The 21,537-nt window shown below is 45.4% G+C and overlaps 1 protein-coding gene across 11 annotated transcripts in view; it reads right to left on the minus strand.

Annotated features, from left to right (window-relative positions):
* The window catches only part of HEMK1 (HemK methyltransferase 1, mitochondrial release factors N(5)-glutamine), a 156,480-nt gene that overhangs the window by 86,034 nt on the left and 48,909 nt on the right, over positions 1–21,537 (minus strand). For 4 of the 11 annotated variants that reach the window (XR_016438467.1, XR_016438468.1, XR_016438469.1 and 1 more), the window contains exon 12: positions 20,007–21,453. The exons of 1 other annotated variant lie outside the window; for it this stretch is intronic. Coding sequence is in view for 1 of the 10 variants with exons in the window: in XM_090021816.1 (XP_089877942.1) it covers positions 21,414–21,453 (40 nt within the window). In the remaining 9 variants the exon portion in view is untranslated. Of the gene's footprint in view, positions 1–8,141; positions 8,370–17,449; positions 21,454–21,537 lie in introns of those variants that run through there. 6 more of the 11 variants (XM_090021811.1, XM_090021812.1, XM_090021814.1 and 3 more) reach the window with 5 other exon arrangements.

Here is a 21,537-nt window from a genome sequence, read left to right on the forward strand (position 1 = left end):
TGCTTAAAAAGGGTGGTGAGGGCACTTGAACTAAAGCTCATTGAACGAGCTTTAGTTCAGTCGCCCCTGCCACCATTTTAAAGCATGGGGATGCTGATACATAAGATGCAGTAGAGCTTTAATTAGAGTGGCTCTTGGAACTGCTCTAATTAAAGCGTCATTCTCTACCCCCCACACACTCAAATTTTAGCCTTTTTTAAAAATGTAATCTTCATAATTTTACAAGAAGGAAGTTTTACCACCTGAAACCTGAGACCTTGCTCTTGCCTTTGTTGGAGGTAATTTGCATTATCACACTGCCTAGAGATACCTCACCAGATAAAAAATTCCTGCCCTGAAAAGCATTCCATCCTTTTACTTTTCTGCAAAATATGAAACATCATAACCACAGTAAATATGCATGCCACCAAACAACTTTGAGGTAAACAGACTAGTCCAACTTTTCTCTGAACCTCACCTGCATAAAATGAACTGTTCCAAACAGGGGATTTTACCATACCTTTAACTCTTCTATGAAATCTAAACTTTCATTTCAACCAGGGAGAACTTTTACAATCTTTTCTCCTATGCTTGAAGAAGGGTGCTTGTGCCTGAAAGCTTACAATTAAAGAATTATTTTTGCAAAAATCTAGGTGATCTAATAAAAGATATCCCCTCTATCATGAGTTCTGATTCTTTTTGCCTCTAGACTAATATGGCTACAACCTCTAATGTGAGGGCATTTATACACATGCTCTGAGAGTGGAGGGAGGAGGGTGCCTTTAGAGCAGGTCCAAGAGCCGCTCTAATTAAAGTGCTTGGAGTGGTTTGCGTAGCGGCATTCCCATGCTTAAAAATGGCAGCAGCGTTGCTTTAACTAAAACTCATTGAACCTTAGTTGAAGTGCCTCACTACCATTTTTAGGCACAGGAACACCGATACATGAGACACTGAAGTCTGTGGTAATTACTATGCTTCAGCAGACTCAATTAATCAAGCCTGCTCCTACACACTGTAATTACAGCACATTGGAGCAACCTTGCTGCTTGCATATAAGCGCCCTGAGGTACTAAATGAATGTGTATTAGGCTATGCTCATGTATAGTAGCACAAATTCACACTTTTTAGGTAATGCTTAATGTGCAGCAGTCTATTTTACTGCATATTAGTGGAATAGCACATTTTATGCGCCACTTTAATGCATAATAAAATAGGTTACTGCACATTAAAATGCATCTGCAGATGGGCCCAGTTATTCCTCCAGTTGGTTCTGCAATATATTCATTATTAGGTCCCCAACATGACTTGAAACAATTCATGATCACTCAATCCAAGATTATTTTCTATAACCAGCTATTCTAAAATACCCTTAATATATATGAATATCTGGAAATATATGCCACTATCAGTAGCATTTACCTCGAGTCATTATATAGTTAATTATACAAATCCTTATAGCATTTTTTTCTTTAACAGCATTACAGAAGTCAAGATCCAAATTAAATGTTGGGGGTTTGTAACAGACTCCCAGCACTATCCCAATAGAACCCTTTTTTATCATTGTTCCCCGAAATGATTTTGACCCAAACAGCTTTTATCCATTTCTTTACTGTCTACCATTTTGTCTTCATAAATGCTACCTTACCACCTTTACCTTTGATTCTTTTCCCTGAACAGGTCATTTATGCCCGTATTCTAGATAGGACTGCTATTTCACATTGTTTCTCTTATTCTTCTGATAGCTGGCTTCGTGCACTGCATGAGCAGTTCAAATACTTTATTTTGTTACCTAGGCTTTGGATAGACACTTCATTTGCTTCTTACTACACACACCCAGTTCCCTGGCAGACCCAGCATGATCCTTTGGCTAAATGTATTGTCTACCTGACTAGCATTTTCATTAATACTAACTTTTTTTTCCCTCGCTGTCATCCTACCAGCTGACACTTTTATCTTTTATCTGGTTTTCCTCTTCCTCTAAAATAAAATTAGTCATGGAGAATACACAACCCTTTCCCCAACTTATCCCCTTGTTCCTTTAGTTTAAAGATATTCCTAACAGCCATGCCAGCTTTGGTCCCTGAGGGCCAGTTCTCCTGGTACTTGGACAGAGTCCAGTCATCAAGAAGTATACTTTCTCTGCAAATGCATTCCAGGGAATGCATCACCTTCTGGATAGCACAAATCCTTAAAGATCTGTTTATCTTCATCACTGAATATTGTGTGCCTTTTTGCCTTCCTTCTCTAGGACTGGAAGAATACTACAGAAGATCACTTGGGCCTCCACTTCTTTGAGCATCTTCTCCAAGGTTGGAACAGCAGTCGGCTCTTTCTTGCCTCCATCAGGACATTTTTCAGCATTGTGTCTGTATTTCGTATTCTTGTACCCAGCAGACAGCAACCTATCATTCTATTCTCTGGATCTACTTTGGGTGACAGGCCTGTCAATTCTTCAGAATGAATCTCAGCCACTTAGATCTGCTTCCTCCTGATAGTGGTGTAAATTCCTCATCCCATTACTTCTATTCTGCCTTCTGTCTACAAATGAGTCTGTCGCTTGTTCTCTCTCTGAGAAGCCCTGACAGAAGTTACACCTAAGACGTGATTAACTGGCTAATTACATCTTTAAGTAGTAATGTGGCCACACAGTCAATTAATTAATAGCATGATAAAACATGGAATAAGCCATAAAGTTATTATACAAAGGGCATATCTACATGAGAAGCTTAACGGCAAATGAGCATAGTTTTCTGTGAAGTAAGCGCATAGGTCTACACATTAGAACCCAGAACCCCCCCCTGCACCCATCTCCTCAACAGCTGGCAGGCATCATGTCCACAGCAGGGGCCACCACCCCTGCAGTTTCCACCCCGCTGCACCTAAACACCTGTGTCACGAGTTTTGCCTGTCAGCAGCTTGAGGTGCGGTTTCCCCCAAAACCCTGCACCTATCTCCTTGAAACTTGCCAGGCTTTGTGGCCTCACCAGGGGCTACCACCCCTACAATTTTCACACCCCTGTGTTATAACACATAGACGTGACATGAGTTTTCTTTCAAGAATCTGGGGTGCAGTTCCCCCTGAATCCCTGTACTGATCTTCTTGAAATGTGGCAGGCTTCATGCTCTCAGCAAAGGCTACCACCCCTGCAAATTTCATCCAAATCAGACAAAAAAACAACAAAGTTATAGATATTTCATTGATTCCCCATTATACCCTACGGCCGGATCTCTGAAGCGGCTCCGAAGCTTTTCCAAAGCATTTTGGAAGCTCTGAACCACTTCAGAAAGCCTAACAAAACCAGTGCTTTGATGTGGACATGCTGCTTCAGATGCAAAAGCATCCGAAGCTTCTCTGGATCCGAAGCACGATCCGAAGCCTCGCACAGCCTTACTACACATGCACATGCTTACTTCACAGTTAATCTCCCTAATCCCAAGTAAATTTGCTACCTGCAAATGCAAATAGCCAATTTACTTGGCATTAGTAACGGTGCCAGAGCACTCACGTAGATGCCTGGCTGGGAGCCAAATCTGCTCCTGGTCCACCATGGGGTAGGAGATAGTCCCTGCCCAGGCTCTTGTGGTGGGGCCCACCCCAGCAGCAGGCAGCTTCTGGGGGCAGGGAGCTATGTCCCCCTGCCCTGGCAGCAGCAAGCTCCAAGCTCCCTGGCTCCTAGATTGCAATTACACAGCAGAGGCTGGGAGATCCTCATCTCCCCGCCCCCGCTCTGCCATTGTGATCAGGAAGCAGGAGGCTGGGAGACCCTTATCCCCCAGCCCAAGCCCTGCAGTCACTGCAAGGTCTGAGAGCAAATCTGCTCCTTAATTCCTGCATATGTAGACACTTACCCAAAAACACTTACCGTGCAGTACCATATTGCACAGTAAATCTAGGCTGAAGAAAGTGCATGTGTAGAGACACCCAAAATGTGAATAATTTTGTGGGTGGTTTCTATCACACCTTTAACTGAACATATGGCCAATATACCCAGTCTCTGGAGCACACTGAGGCTCTTCAAGACTCGCGTGCTCCAGGTAATGGGAATGCCTGTCAGCTGACTGGAGCTGCCCTCCATAAGAACGTATGGAACCTCTGGCTACCATCTCCTTCTCTGGTTGGGAGTGCCCGTCAGCTGACTGGGGCTTCCAAATAGGGGAGCGCAAGGTGCTATTTAGTTGAGACTTCCCCTGTATTAGCAACATGGTGTGAGGGGATCTGATGCCTCATCATCACAACTGTGTCTCCTGCCATGCATGATAGAAAGCATGATTGCTGGGAGCACACATCAGATCTCATTATGCCTTTAATTTAACATCTGTCAGGGGCCAGAGTGTTCTGTATATCACCTTCATTCCTCCTCTGGTTCTAGTCACTGACTATTTCCATTGTGTCCTCTTCTGCAGCTGGCTGCCTTCCCTTCTTCCTTGCTACCCTGGTTAGGTTCACACTCCAGAGGTACCTGTGATGCCCTTGGTGGCCACACAACCCTTGCCCTGCTCCAGCTCTAGAATGCCCTCCCTTTCTTACTCTCCTGTCATACCTTAATGTAATTATTTGATTGGAAAAGAGGCTGCCTAATGGGTCCTAGAGTGAGTGCAGTTTCTCTAGATGCCAGCTAGTTCTTCCTAGCTCGTGCTGGTCTCCACCCTGCCCTTGCTAGGTGGGCCTTTTGGCCCATCAGTGCCCTTCCCCAGGGCACCTGTTAGCCTTAAGGATTAGTTACAGCCTCCAGCCTCTCCTACAGCAATACCCATACCTCACAGGTGTTTCCACTTATAATTCTGGTGGGCCCTGGGCCCCAATCTGATACCAGACCACCTCAGACCTTTACACCTTTGTTGGGGCCTTATCCTTTCCATCCTAAGCCCCTTTTCTCTTTCACCAGTTCCCTTAGCCTAGTCCCACTGTGCCTAACCTGGCTTCTGGTTTCCAGTCCTTAACCACCAAATCTGACTTTGCCAGTGCCATGTCCTGGGCAATACCCTTGCACACACATAGCATTTATTGATCACTTTATGGCCACATCAGTTCTGCGTACCCCTTACAACCTTTTTAAGTACTGCTAGGGGTATGCGTACCCCTGGTTGACAACCACTGCTGTAGCCCATTGTGCTGCTGTAGTGCAGCTGGTTTGGCAGTAAGTACTTGTAACAGGTAAATCTCCAGGTACATGTTCCCTGGCAGCTCATAATGGGCAGCTTTTCCCACTTGAGGTTTTCCCTGTTGCTCTTCCACCCTTAAAGTAACAAGAGCCTTTGGCTCTGTTATACATCCCAGTCTGTTTCTGCCTGTTTTTTCCCCTTTATTCTCCAACACGGCTAACTGATTTCTGGGCTTTATTTTTTCCTCCGCTGGCTGGTCTCTTCTACTGCCTTCTCTGCACAGTCACATCCTTCTTTGTATCCTTATCTACGGCTTTGCTTTTCAGGTTCTCTTGTTCTGCAGGTATCTGCAAATCTTGAATTGTCCGTGTCCCGTCCTTTCCACACATCTGAACTTCACTGTTGTCTCCAGCTGCATTTTCTAGTCCTTGGATTTTCTCTTCCGTGAGTCCTATCCAGTAACACGGATAAGAGGTTTCTGCTGGTATGCACCTGAAGATAATGTCTGGTCCACAGCTTCTATATCCAATCATCTTTGTCATTGTAGCACATGGATCCCAGGGGTAGCTGTGACACCCCCTGGTGACTCTGTAACCTGTGGCCCACTCTGCCTCTAGGGTATCCTCACCTCCTAATCCACCAAGCCTAGATGTACCTATTGTATAGAAATGGAGGCTTCCTTGAGAGTCCTAGAGTAAGCCTTACTCCATCCACTAGTCAGCAGGTCCCTCCTGCACCACTGGCCCTGTTCTAACTCCTGAGCTGCATGGGCACTCTCTGCTCGTCTCTGTCCCAGGGGACCTATAAGCGTTAGGGACTAATTACATGGCTCTGTCCACCCCTACACCCCATCCCATGCTTCATGGGGACTGCTATACTACCACTTTCTCTTAGAGCTTTGGCCTTCTCAGCTTATACCCTCTTTCTAGCTGGGGCTTCAAGGCCAGATCCAATATAGTGGGCCCAGGCTAGAAGAACCAGCTCTAGTCTTGCCCTCTTGGGCATCAGGCCCATGGCCCTTTTCTGCCAGGTCTTTGGCCCCTGTTTCCACCTCTCTCAGGTGCTGGGCCCTGGCCCCTCTCTCTGCCCCTCTCAGGTGCTGGGCCCCTGGCAGGGCTGAAGGCAACCACGTGCCCTAGGGCACTAATGGAATCTCCAAATGCCACCCCTCATAGTCCCAACCCAAACCACTAATATGAACTGTAACCAAAAGATAAGCCCCCTGGCTATAACAAACTCTCCATTCTGGGTCCACCCATATCAACAGAAGGGGAAGCAGCACACTGCCCCTTTAAAAGGGAAAACATTCCCTTACCTCTGGAACCAGGATAACCTCCCAGCTGTGTGTTATATCCCTGTGAGCTCCCAGAGATTTGCTGGTAATCCAAGGCAGCACAGCAGTCCATCTAGCATCCCCTGGTAGCTTTCCTGGCCAGGAGCTCCTACCCCTGCAGCTCGCAGGGCTAGACTGCCATACTAGCTCAGGCCCTAGGCTTATATGCCTTCCAGGTCCCTGCTCCCTTCCAAGCAGGAGACTACCCTAGGCTGTCTGCAGATGCCTGCTGATCCATCTCATTGACTGGTTACCTTGGCCACCCAGTTGCAGCTGTGCCCTGCCTGGCCTACAGTGCTCCCTCTCTGGGCTGCTTCACTCTTAAAATAAAAGAGCAGGATCTCTGTTCCAGTCATCTCTGCAATTTGTTGGGTTTCCTCCACTGCTGTCTCCCTTGCCATCATCTTTTCTTCTTCTTCATATCTTTAAGAAGGAAGAGTCTCCCTATGTGTACTCCCATGCAACCTCTTTGGCCCCTATTGATGGTCTCATTACTGCCTCCTGGGCTGGTAGGCACTAGGGCTGTGTGAAGCTTTGAGTGCTGATTCACTTCAGAGGAGATTCGGCTCATTTTGGTGGCCAAATCTCTGAATCCAAATCGAATTAGGAGACCAATTAAAAGGTCTGAATTCATTCAAAATTCTCTAATCAATCTGGAAAAGATTCAGAGAGCTTCGGCCATTTGGGCAGTCCCCACTCGCTGCAGCAGGGAGCTGGACCCAGACTCCATGCTGGTAAGTAGGGAGTGAGGGGGGGATGGAGGGCCCTCCCCCCAGGCTCCATCCCCTGCCTACTCCCTTGGTGTTCCCTGAGCGCCTCCCAGCCCCCACCATGGCTGCCCCACCTGACCCCAGCTCCCAGTTCTTTAAATAAAAGCCCCACTCACCAGCTGCTGCCCTGCACTGTGTGGGGGACCCTGCCACAAGCCTCCACGACTCCCACCCACTGTCCCAGTCCCCCCATGGCTGCCCCGCCCACCCCAGCTCCCAGACCTTAAAAAAAAAAGCTCTGACACACCGGCTGCTGCAGCAGCCTTGGGGCTTCTGGAGGTTCATGAAAGAGCCCCCCCCATACAGCATGGGGCTGCGGGGTCAGGGAGTCAATTTTTTTTTTTTAAGGGCTGGGAGGTGGGGGCAGCTGGGGCAGCCCGGGGATGGGGAGTGGGCAGGGGGGAATGGCGGAGCCCTCCATGTGGTGTTGGAGGCAGCAGGGATCAGCCCCCCAGTCTGGCAGCAGCCACTGAGTGGGGGCTTTTTTTTTTAAAGAGCTGGGAGAGTGGGCAGGGCAACCATTGAGAGTGGGCAGAGGATGGGGCGATTTGCATATCAGACAATTTGGCAGTGGCCAAATCTCCAAATCAGATTCGACCAAATCAATTTGGGACAGTGATTCGAATCACCAAATCAAATCATTGCCCCCCGAATCAGCCGAATCCAGAGCAAATGCTAGCTGCTTTGCACAGGCCTAGTAGGCACTCCAAGTTGCCAGTTTCTTGGCTTTTAAAGCCTTTTGCTTAGAGTCAAACCTGTCCTTTTATTTAAGCTTTGGAAATTAGCCCATTAGCTGTCAGAGTGCCTACCCCACATCATCAGTTGCAAGGCATGTCCCCTACTCACGACACACAACCCTGAAGCAGCCTCTGAAAGCTGGAATCAAACCACAGACCCACCCAACTACAACTGACAAACCAACCCCAAGCAACAGACAAGCAAACAAAGCTGCTTACCCTTGACATAAACAAAAACTGCTCCTTTCCTACCAGGGTAAATCCCAATATGTAGACGTAGTAGTGCAGAGCCTTTTGGATTGCATTGGAAGCAGCAGCAAAGATTTTAAGTTGACAAATTAGGTAAAAAATCTCTCCCCATCTCCCTTCTCTGTCCTCAGCCACATATGCCCCATTGCTGCCCCTGCTTCTGTCCCCAGCTAAGGGGGCTCCAGAGCCACTCCTGTTGGCTCCAGATGGGAACAGCGGTGGCAGCAGCAGCAGCCAACACATTCCTTTTCTCTGCCCGGTTCCTGGGTATTCCCAAGTACAGGGCCAGGAAATCCACCTGCCACTGTCTTATGCTGAGTTTACTGCAGCAGCTCAGAATCCCCTCCCCACTGTGAAATGAATAGGGAGAGTTGTGGCTTGGGAGGCTGTTGGCAGGAGCAGCACCAGCACCAGCCTCTTCCCAGTGGGGGGCTGGGTCTGGGCTCAGCTATCTCATGAGTACTACACCTCTGTGGGCTCAGCTGTGTGAGATGGGTGGACAGCACCAGTGGTGCTGGGAGGGGTGGATACAGGGGGGCTAAGGCAAATTTGGGAGTTGCTATAGATCCCCAAGCCTCCCCCTAGCCATGCCCCTGATTGTTGTGGGGAGGGCTCCAGAGCAGCTACAGCTGGGGTCAGCAGGGAACACCTGAGGGGGGCTGGGAGAGAGGATCCCACCTATCCTCCCACCGCTGCTGCTCTCCATTGCTGAGCCCTGCTGGAATAAGGGAGGAGCAGCTCTGGGGAACTCTCTCCCCCTTTATCAGCCTGAGACAGCAGCAGCAGCTACTGCAGGTGAGGGAGGGGCTAAATGGGAGGGAAGGGGACGGGCTGCTGAATAAGGAGTGGAAAGGATGTGATGCTAAGAGCAGGGGGGATGAGATTCTTAACTCATTTGGGGACTTCTTGTGTTATAATGTCTACTGGTTTTAAGGTGGCACAGGGCGCATCTACACATACAATTAATGCAAAGCAATAAACTCTGGTGTATACTGTGCCAGAGTTTATTGTGCCCAGGCACTGCATTTACCTATGCTTCTGGGACTGCAGGATGTTGATCTGGGTTGAAGCAGCCCCAACTGGCAGGGGACCCGAGGAGTAAGCTTGCCAGCCCAGGGCTGTTTCAGCTTGGTTCAACATGCTGCTGAGGGGCTATCTAGGACATTAGGGTGTTCCTGTGTGGGGCTAGCCAGCAGGCAGCCCTCACACCGAACCACTGTGCCTCAGCCAGTCCCATCAGTGTCTAGACGTGTGTTCCTGTGGAGTAAGTAACAGTGCTGCAGAATAGGACTTGTATTCACAAGTACTAACCTACAGCTGTATTAGTTTACTGTGACCTAATAGGTCTGCATGTGTGATCTAATTAGTAGGGCTGTCAAACAATTAAAACATTTGATTGTGATTAGTTGTGCAATTAAAAAAAATTAGTCTCGATTGCAATTTTAATCACACAGCTAAAAACTCAAAATTATGCACAATTAATTTAGATTTTTTTTTTAATCACAAAACTAGTAACGATCAATTTTTTTAATTGTTTGACAGCCTTAAACATTTAGGTAATGCATAACAAAACAGAGCAGAAGCAGAGGGGTGAAGAACAAGGTAAACTAAGGACAAGGGTGTAGGCATAAGTCAGGAAGTCACAGAAGTCTCCCACAAAGGGTTTGCTAAAGACACCAAGTTAAAAACCAGGAAGTCCCTAGGGAGGACACTGAATCCATTTGCTAGCTAATGGCTACATTGAAACAAGTAGTTCTTTTGCCACATACTTACATTAGTGACTCCAATAATCTGTGCTAATATCAGAGTACTACGGAACCAAATTGTCACTCACAATGCTGTACTGCATCCGTCACCATTTCCCTGCCTCTGCTCCCCCCTCCCCTGTATGTGATGAGATGACCCATTCCTTGTTGACCAACATTTGATCTGCAGTTCGTGGCATCTATAGCCATCCCTCATCAACTCTGGGACACAGAGATGGAATATAGCAGAGGGGGAACACTTCTTCTACAACCTTTGTATCCTTTTGGCCTGCATTTCCTAAAGCAGACTGGGTTTCTCTGTATTAATCATATGCTCCTGCTCTTATGCAATATGTTTTGTCACTAGTTCCTTCTTTCTTCTTGCACATACCAACAGGAGGATGCCCGTTGTTCCCATTCTTGTCCATCTTGGTCCTGTAGCATTTGGAAAGAACTATCATAGCACCTTGATCTGCAAAAGGCATCCTTGTAATGATGCTCAGAATACTCTTGGACATATCTTGTAGCAATGACTTCTCCCATTTTTCCTAAATGGACTAAGGAGATCCTCCTTCCCCCGAAGCATTCTTATCTTCCCAGGATAGCACTCCAATGAAATACCTGGACAGACTGCTTCACAGAGGGTTGGAAAAGCTACTGGAAAGTTTGGGAGGGAAGTGTTGGGCACACCTACACATGCGCTTTAATGCACATTAGCCTATATTAATACACATTAAAGCAACACTATAAACCTGTGCTATTTAATGTGCATTAAAATAGGCTAATATGCATTAAGTGTCACTAATAAACCATATTCTTTAGTTAATGCACATTAAGACAGGCTAATGCACATTTTCCTAGTACCTCACAATGGAGCTCCTAGATTTAATGCTCATTAACTAAAGTGTACTAATGCAAAAGTAGATGCACAAGTAGATGCTGTGGTCCAGTAGATAAGGCACATCAAGGCATTTGGGCTCTATTCTTAGCTCTGCTGTGAACCTCATTGGAGACTTTGGGCAAGTGCCTTCTCCATTCCCCGTCCCAAATCTGCTTTGCCTGCTGAGTTAAACATTTTTTGGGGCAGGGGCCATCACTTATTATTTTTGTGTACAGTGCTTAACACATTGGGACAATGATCTTACAAGAGACTTCGGGTGTCACTCTAATACAGCCAGGAATACCACCTCAGCCCTTCACAGCAAAACTGGAAACCTGTAACTTTACACTGTTATATCATTATTCACCTGCGTGCTGTGTTTACAAGTCAGAAAAGAAATATTCAAAGCTCAGAGTCGGGGTCTTATGAGTCACATTCTCCCCAGTAATGTAGAGAGATTAACTGGAATTTAGATGCTTCGTTTTTGATAATGCATGACAAAGAATGGACTACAGCTCTCTATCCTGTTGCTAGTGGGGCACACAGGGCTGCTAGAAATAAGGCTCCATTTTTCTAGGCAAAGCAAGATACTGAGATAAGGGTGGGAATCTTAGAGCGAGAAGATGCCGCTTCCACACCATTTGTTTATGATGACAACCACATGCAAGCACATTAGATAAACACTAGAGGCCACAGTATATGCCTGCACTGTTTTCCATTGTTATCTGTATTAATAACATATTAGATGCCAGTCAGTGTACTGTAAAAACACCACTGTTCTTGGGAACAAAATGTAGACTCATCTTTCTCAGCATGCTGCAGCAGGATCATTTATGTCTGTGCGTTCAATTTTCATGAACTTACTGAATTTGTTTTAAGAAGGGCAAGCAGTAACAAAAGGGTGTGCTCTCATGTCCTTTGGTTTCACACAGGCAAAACACTGCTGGGAATCAAAATTGTGCTAATACTGCACTGTTTACCTCCTGCCTTGGTTGCTGGGTGGGGCCTAAACATGAGGTAAGTAAAGAAACTTTTTAATGAGGGTTAGAATATGCTGAGACCTGTATAAATGGCAAGTAAGGAAAGGTAATTAAAAGATATAACTGTGGCCCTTTCAGACTGTCATATATGTGCGTATCCCTTTTTTACTGTAGTGTTTGAGCACCTCATGCCATTTAATGTATGTATCTTTACTGAAACCCTGTGAAGTAGGAAAGTGCTATTAGTTTCATTGTACAGATGAGTATCAAGGCAAAGAGACTAAATGACTTGCCCAGTGTTATACAAGAAGTGAGTGGCAGAGCAAAGAACATCTGAACTGCTGGGACACTATTCATTTATCCATTCTCACACCTCAGTCTTGCCACTTGTAGATTGGCACATGTAGGGCAGGCAGCTGTGCTGAATTTCCAAAAGGGGGTAAAAGCAATGGCAGAATTACCTGGAGGAGACAGGGCAGTGAGAGCCACACTCTACTACTATCCTGTTGTTCACATTTCCTTTCTGTCCCCTGGCTCTTGATTCACATAGGATCTTAAACATAGTGTTTTCTCCCACATTACTTGTACGCACAGTGCAATACATTACAATTATGTTGACTAAAAAAAAAAAATCTTGCTTGAAAAGCATTTAACTTTCAAAGGCTCAGCCATAGCCAACATCCTGGGAAAACTGCATGATAAACACTTAGATGGGATGTGGTCTGAATCACATTACATCACTGTTGGTATGTCTACATGAGACATTACTGCGCAGTAGCATAGTTTACTACACAGTAATCATGTGCGTCTACACGTGCATATGCTTACTGCATAGTAAACCTCACTGATTGCGAGTAAATTTGCTACCTGTAAATTTGCTATCTTTCAATTAGTAACAGCACAGTAGTGTTCACATGGATGCCTGACTGGGAGCAAATCTGCTCCCAGTTAACCACCCTCCAGGGGGCAGGAGATTCCTCCCTGCTCCTGGGAGCTGCCTACTGCTGGGGCAGGTGTTGCCACCGGAGCCCAGGCAGGGACTATGTCCTCATGCCCCAGCAGCAGGGAGCTCTAAGCCCCTTGCTTCAAGATCACTACTGGGGAGTGGGGGCTGGGAGATTCTTATCTCCCAGCCCCCATTTCATCATCCCGATTAGGGAGTGGGAGGCTGGGAGACCCTCATCTCCCAATGCCAGGTCTACATTCACCGGGCCAGTGCTGGGAGATCCTTATCAGATAACCATATCCCAGTACCAGGCCTGACATCACAGAGCTGGCCCTGGGAGATAAGGATCTCTGAGGGCTGGCCCCATAGTCATGAGGCTAGAACTGGGAGCTCCCCACTGGCGGGGGCTAGGGAGCCTGTTTCCTGCTTAGCTCTGCTGGGTGCACACAGGCAGGGGAGCTTGTTCCCCAGCCTGTTCCGTCTTCACAGAGCTGAGCAGGGAACAAGCTCTCCAGCCTGGTCCCCACCCAACTCCCCAGTCATGGAGCTGAGCGGGGAACAAGCTCCCCAGCCTGTTTCCCACCCAACTCTGTCCTCATGAAGCTGAGTGGGGAGCAGGCTATACCCTGAAATTGTGGATCAGGGGCTGAGATGTGTCCTGGTCAGGGCAGGTCCCAGCCCTATGCCCTATCAGGGGATTGAGGCATGGGGCTTGGAAAGAGCTGCAGGGGTGGGGTAGGTCCCAGCCCCCTGTTCTGATGGGGCAGTGAGCAGTGAGGTAGCTTCCAACAGATCAGAGGAGGAGGATGAAACCTGCCCATCCCCTGAAACTCTTTCCAAGTCCCTTGCCTGTGATTGGGGAGCCAAGGCCAGGAGCTCCCTGCTGCTGGGGCAGTGTGTACTGTCCAAGCCCCAGCCAGGGCTATCTGACTAGGGCTGGGACATTGTCTCCTAGCTCTGTGGAACAGCTGTCTCCTGGCCCCATGCTCCCTGCCAGTTCCTGGGCTAGCACCCAGGGGGAACCTAGAGCTCCCCCTGGTGGTGGCAGGGGGCCATTGCAGGGCCCCAGGAAGGAGCAGTTTGCTCCCATTAGGATAAAATCTGCTCCCACTTCCCTGCATATGTAGTTGCCTTTCCAGGAGCATTTACTCATGAGTAGTTTACTCACAAGTAAACTGATCCCAGTTCAAATGCATCTGTAGATGCATGCTGTGAGAAGATTCTGTAACCAAACATATTCAGTTATCTAACATTTACCTGACTATGCTAACATGTGTACTGGTCTACTCCCTGCTCCTTTTCAGGTATAAATTATCTGTAAGGCCAAGTTGTTTATACATATTCCTTTATGAAGGAGACCATGTCAGGGTCTGCTGGGACTTTTACCTACCCCACGTGGAAAAATAGGCAAGTCATTAAAAATTCAGCGAATGGCACATGCATCTTTTTCACCCTCTGAAGTGCAGCTCTTCAAATTCTAGCTTGTCAGCCCTGGGAAGTGCCCAAGGCCCAAAGGCAGCAATTAGGGCTGTGCAAAACACCACAGTTTCATTTTGACATCCGTTTTGCCATTCCAAAGGGACAGCGTTTCATTTCGCCATTTCGTTTCAAAGCATTGTTCCATTTCGTTTTGTCAAAACTGCTTTGCTGTTTCAATATGTTATGACGTTTTGCCCATAGGCTATAATGAAGAATAATGAAAATGCCTAAAACATTGTTATTTCTTGCCTGATTTAGATGCAAATTGCAGGGATGGTAGCCCCTTCTGGGGGCATAAAGCCTGCCACATTTCAAGGAGATAGATCTAGACGTTTCTGGGAAACTGCACCACAAACTCTTCAAAGCAAAACTCGTGACACTTGCGAGCAGTGGCAGCCTCCTGTCATCTGGTATAGGCAAAGGACTGACTGGCTAAGCAGCAGCTATGCAAAAAAGGACCTGGGGGTTACAGTGTACAATATGCTGAATATGAGCTAACAGTGTGCCCTTCTTGTGAGAAGGCTAATGGCATACTGGGCTGCATTAGAGTGTTGCCAGCAGATTGAGGGAAGTGATGTGGCCTCACCAGTGCCAAATAGAGGGCATGTGGCTCAATGATACTGATGCTGTCTTGGGTTCTACCCTGGACCCTTGGTCCCAATGGGGCAGAAATTTCCTTACTGCTCTTTCTTCATCTTATCCAAGGTCAGTAGCTGGGATCTGAACATTCTTCCTTTGTACGACAGGAATCACAGCACTTTCTGAGCACTCAAGGGAGGTGTTGCAAGAATAAATGCGTTAGTGATTGTAAGTTCTCTTTATCTTTATATATGTGCTGGAATGCCATAATTAGAGACCATGATTTCTCAGGGTAACCTCTTTTATTGGACCAATTGTACAGTTGGGATAGTTAGACAAGCTTTTGAATGCAAATCATGAACAATGTCTTGCATCTGACACCTTGGCTAACTCTATCTCAAGTATACAGTTGGTCCAATAAAAGATATTACCCTAGGAAATCCTTGCCCCTTACAAAACTTCTGGACCATCATGGCTGCAGCATCACTCTTACACTGCCAATAACCAGAAACAGAACCTGTACATGTATTGCAGAACACTGGAGTACTGTGTCCAGTACTGGGCGTCGCACTTCAAGGGGGATGTGGCCACCCTGGAGAGGGTTCAGAAGAGGGCCACCTGCTTGGTGAGAGGGCAGCAGGACAGGCCCTATGAGGAGAGACAGAGGGACCTGAACCTGTTCAGCCTCAGCAAGAGGAGGGCAAGGGGGGACCTGGTGGCTGCCTACAAAGTCATCAGGGGAGATCAACAGCAAATAGGTAGAGCCCTTTTCTCCCCAGCACCACCTGGGGTGACAAGGAACAATGGTAATAACCCGATGGAAAATAGGCTTAGGTTAGAGATCAGAAGTCGATACCTTACAGTTAGGGTGGCCAATATCTGGAACCAACTTCCCAGGGAAGTGGTCCTCACCCCTACCTTGGGTAAATTCAAGAGGAGGTTGGATGATCACCTGTCTGGGGCCTTCTGAACCCAGAATATATTCCTGCCTGTGGCACAGAGTCAAGCTAGATTATCTGTTCAGGTCCCTCCTGACCCTAGCTACTATGAAACTATGAGAACAGATGTTTAATCAGAAAAGAAGCTGACTCTGAAATAAATAAGATTAATCCTTATAAGTCTAAATAGGTCTGTCTGTGTGTCCTCCAGTTTTCAAAGGTTATGCCTAGAAGTGCTTTCCTGATATAGGAATAAGCTACAAGGTCAAAGTGCTCCCAGAATGGATGCAGCTCAACCAAAAGAACCAAGCTGGTATTAATACAGTAAAGCCTACAAAGCAGTTTTCCAGAAAAAAGCAGCTTTGCCAATATGCCTGCAGCTATGCCAGGGCCCACCCCCCTCTGGCACATCTGTGTTGTTAGGGATCACATATCTATCTCTTTCTGACACTGCTGGGCTGGCTTTGTTTGGTAGTGTGTACACTCCCTAACACTAACGTTGCTGCTGTAACTGGGCTCACAGCACCACCTACAGGAGCTTCATCAAAGACCACGCTGTTTCTAACCAGGGAGTCAACCGGTTTGAATTGGTACTTCGACATGAACCCAAATTGGAACAGAACTATTTGTCCTCTCCTACCAGACCTGAACTGAAATCAAACTGAAACTGCTGGTTCATTATGACACACAAAATAAAATAATATAATATAAAAATAAAATAATGCATAGATATGAGATTGCTACCAAAAGGTATGCCTAACAGCTCTATAGTGAATCCTCAGGATTTTCTCTGAACTTAACATTTCTATCATGGTTCATTTTTTGGGTTCCTAAGTCTACATTATTAATAGACAATTGAGTCAAATGTATATGAATAGCTGTTAATGCTACTGCTTTCTCAATTAGTGGATTCTTATTCTTAATCCCTATTGTTTACCACTGTTTTGTGTTACACTGACCATATAATTTCAACTGTCCATTGCCAAAGCTTGACACTTCATGCAGTTATAGCACTTTTTATATGGAAACAGATTGGAAATAGAGGGATACCAGCCCAAAAATGTAAGGGGGGGACTGCTAGTAGGAGCTGCCTGTGCTGTGTTTTTTTCTGATAAACTAGTAAATAAAAAGTAATTAGCAATTACATAGCTTTAGAAGGTTGCATTCATGTGACCCCTCACTGATGCTGCCAGGAAGGACTGCTGCATCCCTTCCCCTCTCTTGCAAAGCCAACCACTTAACTGCGCAGTGAGTTAACATGAAACTGATGAAATAATTGACATGTTTGTTTCTGCTCTTGCCACCTCCAGATGACAACATCATGCTTGTCAATCATGCCACGGATGCAGTCCTGATGAACCACACCCAAAAAGTTAACTACAATGCAAACTATTTTGGATTCCATGTTAAAAACAAAGGAATCACAAAATTGATAAAGCTACCTTATTGGATGCTTGCCTAGAATTGGCTGCTGTAAATGGAAGACCATTTCAGCTGATGGAAGAGTCATGATTACACAAAATTGTTGACCCCATTCTAGCAAGCTTGGGGAAAACTCACAATGAATGCTCAAAATATCTGAAACAAAGCTGCCACTTTTGCTGCCCCCATTCAGGAGGGAATCTAAAAAACAAATTAAGGGAAGATTAATTTCATTGAAAGTGGACAGTGTCACACGACTTGGCCACTCGCTTTTAGGGATTAACATTCAGGCCACAGTTGCAGAACAAATTGTTCTTCAAACTTTTGCACAGGGAAATACTTCTTCTGTCTATACAAAATCACTTTAAGAATAAGTTCTTAGAGGGTATGTCTACATGCAATGTTTACTGTGGAGCTGCCTATTAGGTTGCAGTAAACTAATAAATGCTGCAGTAAGTTAATACTTGTAAATACAAGTACTAACCTGTGGCAACTTTATTCACTGTGCAGCAGTGCACATTTATACGCTGCTGGGCCTGGCTGAGGCACAAGGGTGCATCAGTGTGGGGGCTTCAAATTTATTCAGTCAGCACACAGATGCAATATGACAAAGCAGATAATAGAAGACAGTATCTTAGTTCACACAAATTGTTCATGAAATTATAATTGTTTTGACAACACAAAAACCCTGCCAAAGTCATGTAAAGTTGAAGTCAAATGCAGTTCAGTAAAAAAAGAACATTACTTGTATAAACTTTACATAAGCAGTATACATTTGTAAACGTGTCTGTTTTAAAAGTCTATTTCTTACCCTGAAACTGGTAAATTCCTTCTGTGCTGTGTATAAAAGAAATTTTATTTGAACCAATTGGAACCAATAACCAAATCACTATTTATTTATTTTTGGTGGCTTGAACAAGAACCTTAACCAAACCCACTTAAATACTTGCTCAATTCCCTGTTTCCAACTCTGTTTCTAGGAAAGAGACCAGTCCCAGTAGATAGTTCAGTCCCTCTCCTGTTTCCGCTTTCCCCTTTTTTGCATTCCTATGCCCCCCCAAGAAAGTCAGTCATCTTCCAGACCTCCCAGGAAAAATAAATGCAAATATTAGTTCAGAAAAAAACAAGCCACTTCTTTGGTAAGTTTTCAAAAGATGTAAATGTAGGTCAATTGCCTGAAAATTCAGCCCAAGACACTGATTCTATCAAAATGCAAACAGTAGTATTAGCCTTCTATAACTTCACTAAGCAACTATACACTGTCCAGAGAACTAAAACACAAATTAAATCATTTGGATGTTAGAATCTCTCTGCTCAGCTCTTTTGAGAGCAAGAACTCTGGGGGTATCACAATGGATCTTTGAAAGCTGTCCCATCCAAAATGTGATTAAAAGTCGCTGTGTTGAAGAGTCTGGGCAGATGTGTATCAGGTGTTGAAGTGCACACTGTACTGTGCAACCTTGTCTCCTTACAAAAGAGACTTTGGCAAGTGAATGGCTTCTCTGGAGACGGAATGAGATCTCTCTCTACTTGTCCTCAGAAAAAGGTCAGAAATTTCACATGACCTTCCATACTATGTAATCACTTCACAGCATAAAGGTTGTGCTGTAAGCATTTTTTATAAACGTGATAATTATAGGAATGTAGCACTTGCCCTACTGGATTAGACTTAAGTCCATCTCATAAAACATATCCTGCTCAGGGCAACTGATGCTTTCAAGTGAAACAACAATGCTCCCTGCCAGCAGACTTGACTTGCACGGGAGGGTTCATCCCAGATTCCTACAAGTGACCCTCTGAAGAATGCACTATGGGGGGAATAAACACTCTTAGATCAACAAATTATGCAACCCCTTTAAAATATCCTGCAAGAGCAAGTTATACTTGTTGACTACATTTCATGTTTAGTGCCTGCATCCATTACTGAGTGTGGGAACTGCTTAAATTCAGCTTAAAAACAACTGTTCCACTTCAGCTGAGAACTACAAGTTCTTTTTCTTAACCTACATAAACACGTTTTGGATCTTCCCTGCACTGAGCTACAAAAGTGCTAAAAAAAATCATCTAAGATGGAACTGGATATAAATCAGGACTACACCTAGTTCCTAAACTCTCAAACATGGAGTGAGATGCCCTTTAGGAGGGTCCCCTATTTCTAGCTTTGCTGTAGCTCTCATTAGATTGTTCTTACCATGTTTTCCTGGAGAAAGAGGAGGAAGGTTTTTTTCCTTTTTTGTGTGATAGCTACTGAATATTAGAGGGCCACAGCACACACAACTCATGTAGCAGGATCACAGGGCCCAAGCTGAGTGCACTATGGGCAATGGTGACATGGAGCTAGGTTGTGAATGATGGCAGTAATGATGGAGGCTTTGGCTAAGCCCCTGGAGTTGGGCTGAGGCCCAGACTGAAGGCTAGGTAACTGGTATATCAGTCAAAAGTCGAGGTGCATTTGCAAAGCCCTCTCCAAGACCCAAAGAGTGAAAAACAGAGTAGGTAAAAGTGAGAGAGGCCAAGTGGAAAGTGATGGAGTGAAAAGAAGGGCAAGGATGACGGAGCTAAACTACACTCTTGTTTCAATAAGCCTTAGAAATTTGGAGCTTTCTAACAGCCCCACAATGTGCTGCAATTTGTGGTGGGTGGCACCAGGCTCTAGTTAAGTTTGTTTGCAGCCACTCCAGCCTGGGAAGATATCCTTTAAACACCTGGCACATTCTGAGACCACAGATAAATACATTCCATATGGCTCTGCTCCCCAGCAGTAACCCAATACAGGCTTCTATTTGAATCAACTCCTCAGACTCTTCCTCAGAGCTAACATTAGGCAGCAGATGAACTGGCCACCAGGAAAAATAAATCTACTTACATTGAAATCCTTCCATTATTTACAATAGCATGTTTTGTCAGTCTGCTGCAGGCAGTCTTCTTTCCAAGTACTTTCAGGCAGAACCACTGCATGGATCACTTCTCCTTGTTGAAGAAATAGACTTTACCTATTCCAGGTGGATTAGGGAAAGAGTCAGGAAGTGTGGGTTCTACATCAGACAAAGCCATCAACCTGCTGAGTACCTGTCCCTCCATGTGCCTCAGTTTCCCTACCTGTGAAATGGGAGAGTAATACACTGATCTTCTGTGTAATGTGTTTTGAAATCTATGGGAAAATGCACAATGCAGGTGGATTTATTATGCAGTGGAATGTGTGGATCCAGGCCCCACATCATCTTTAAAAATATCTCCCTCTTGACAGCTGTTCTTTTGAGTCACATTTTGAATTAAGGCTCAATCTCATACAGTGCTAGTTTTATTGTGACTTTTTATTTCTTACTGTTAGCATCCATGATGTGCTAGGTGATAAATTGACACACACACCAACTAAACACTAGAAGTCTTCTTCCAAGTCCTGTTGAGCTGGGGCCCCTTCAGGAAAAGGACTTTGAAAATAAAATCTTCGTGCCAAAAAGAACTCTTCTAAATATATCCCCCAAATCTTCAGATGCAAGGCTTTGCCTTGCCAGTCTAAAACTAGATTTTCCAAAGAAAAGTGAAGATTTCCCAGTAAATTTTGGTTTAGGCCCATCCCAGATGACCCCTCAGTCTGGGTCCAATTATCTGCAGAAAGATATCTCACATTTAGTAAGAACTACACATGTGCTGATTGTTTACTGAAAGGTCATTCAGGAAGGCTGGGCAGCACATGCTGCTTTACTACTGTTGGGTCAGTCAGCAACAGTAGGCGTCCAGAATAGAACTGAATCCAAAGAGGTAGTTTGGTAATCTCGCATTAGACCCACTTGAAATACTGAAAATAGATGCTTAAAAAGAAATGAAAAACACTAAGACCATTCTCATGTTGGTAAAGCTCTCAGCTCTTCACTCAGCACAAGAGTCATATAAGCATGTCATTTGATGTATAAAGCTATATTTTTGCCACACTTATCTGCAGCTTTTCGTAACAGCAATGAGATGTAATTCCCTCTGGGCTGGAATCTCATCGCTATTAATTGCTCTACCTAAGTGAGCAAGAAAGCTTTGTCTGACCATCTGGGGAAAGCAAAACACCTGTGCAGATCCTTAACTAGGCCCTCACTATTGATCCATCAAGTGAAATCCATTACCAGCTATGGAGATGGTCAATACATTGGGAGATCAAAACACCAGAAAATGGAATGGTAGTCCAGAGTCATGTTACTGTGTTGAGTTCGAGTGGATCTGTCAGCAAAGAACTCCCAAGATATGCATGTTGGGATGGACGGAGACATTCCTTGGGTTCCAGTCACCTGCTATATGTTTTTTGAATGTGCAGAAACCTTGGCCTGTGGAATATAAGAATGAGCACTGCCTTAAGTTTTGCCAGGGAAAATGTGAATCTATGTCCATCACTTAAAACTCCAAGTGCC

The sequence above is a fragment of the Crocodylus siamensis genome, chromosome 11 (assembly GCF_052110815.1).
Source record: "Crocodylus siamensis isolate JL-2025a chromosome 11, ASM5211081v1, whole genome shotgun sequence".
Taxonomy (NCBI): domain Eukaryota; kingdom Metazoa; phylum Chordata; order Crocodylia; family Crocodylidae; genus Crocodylus; species Crocodylus siamensis.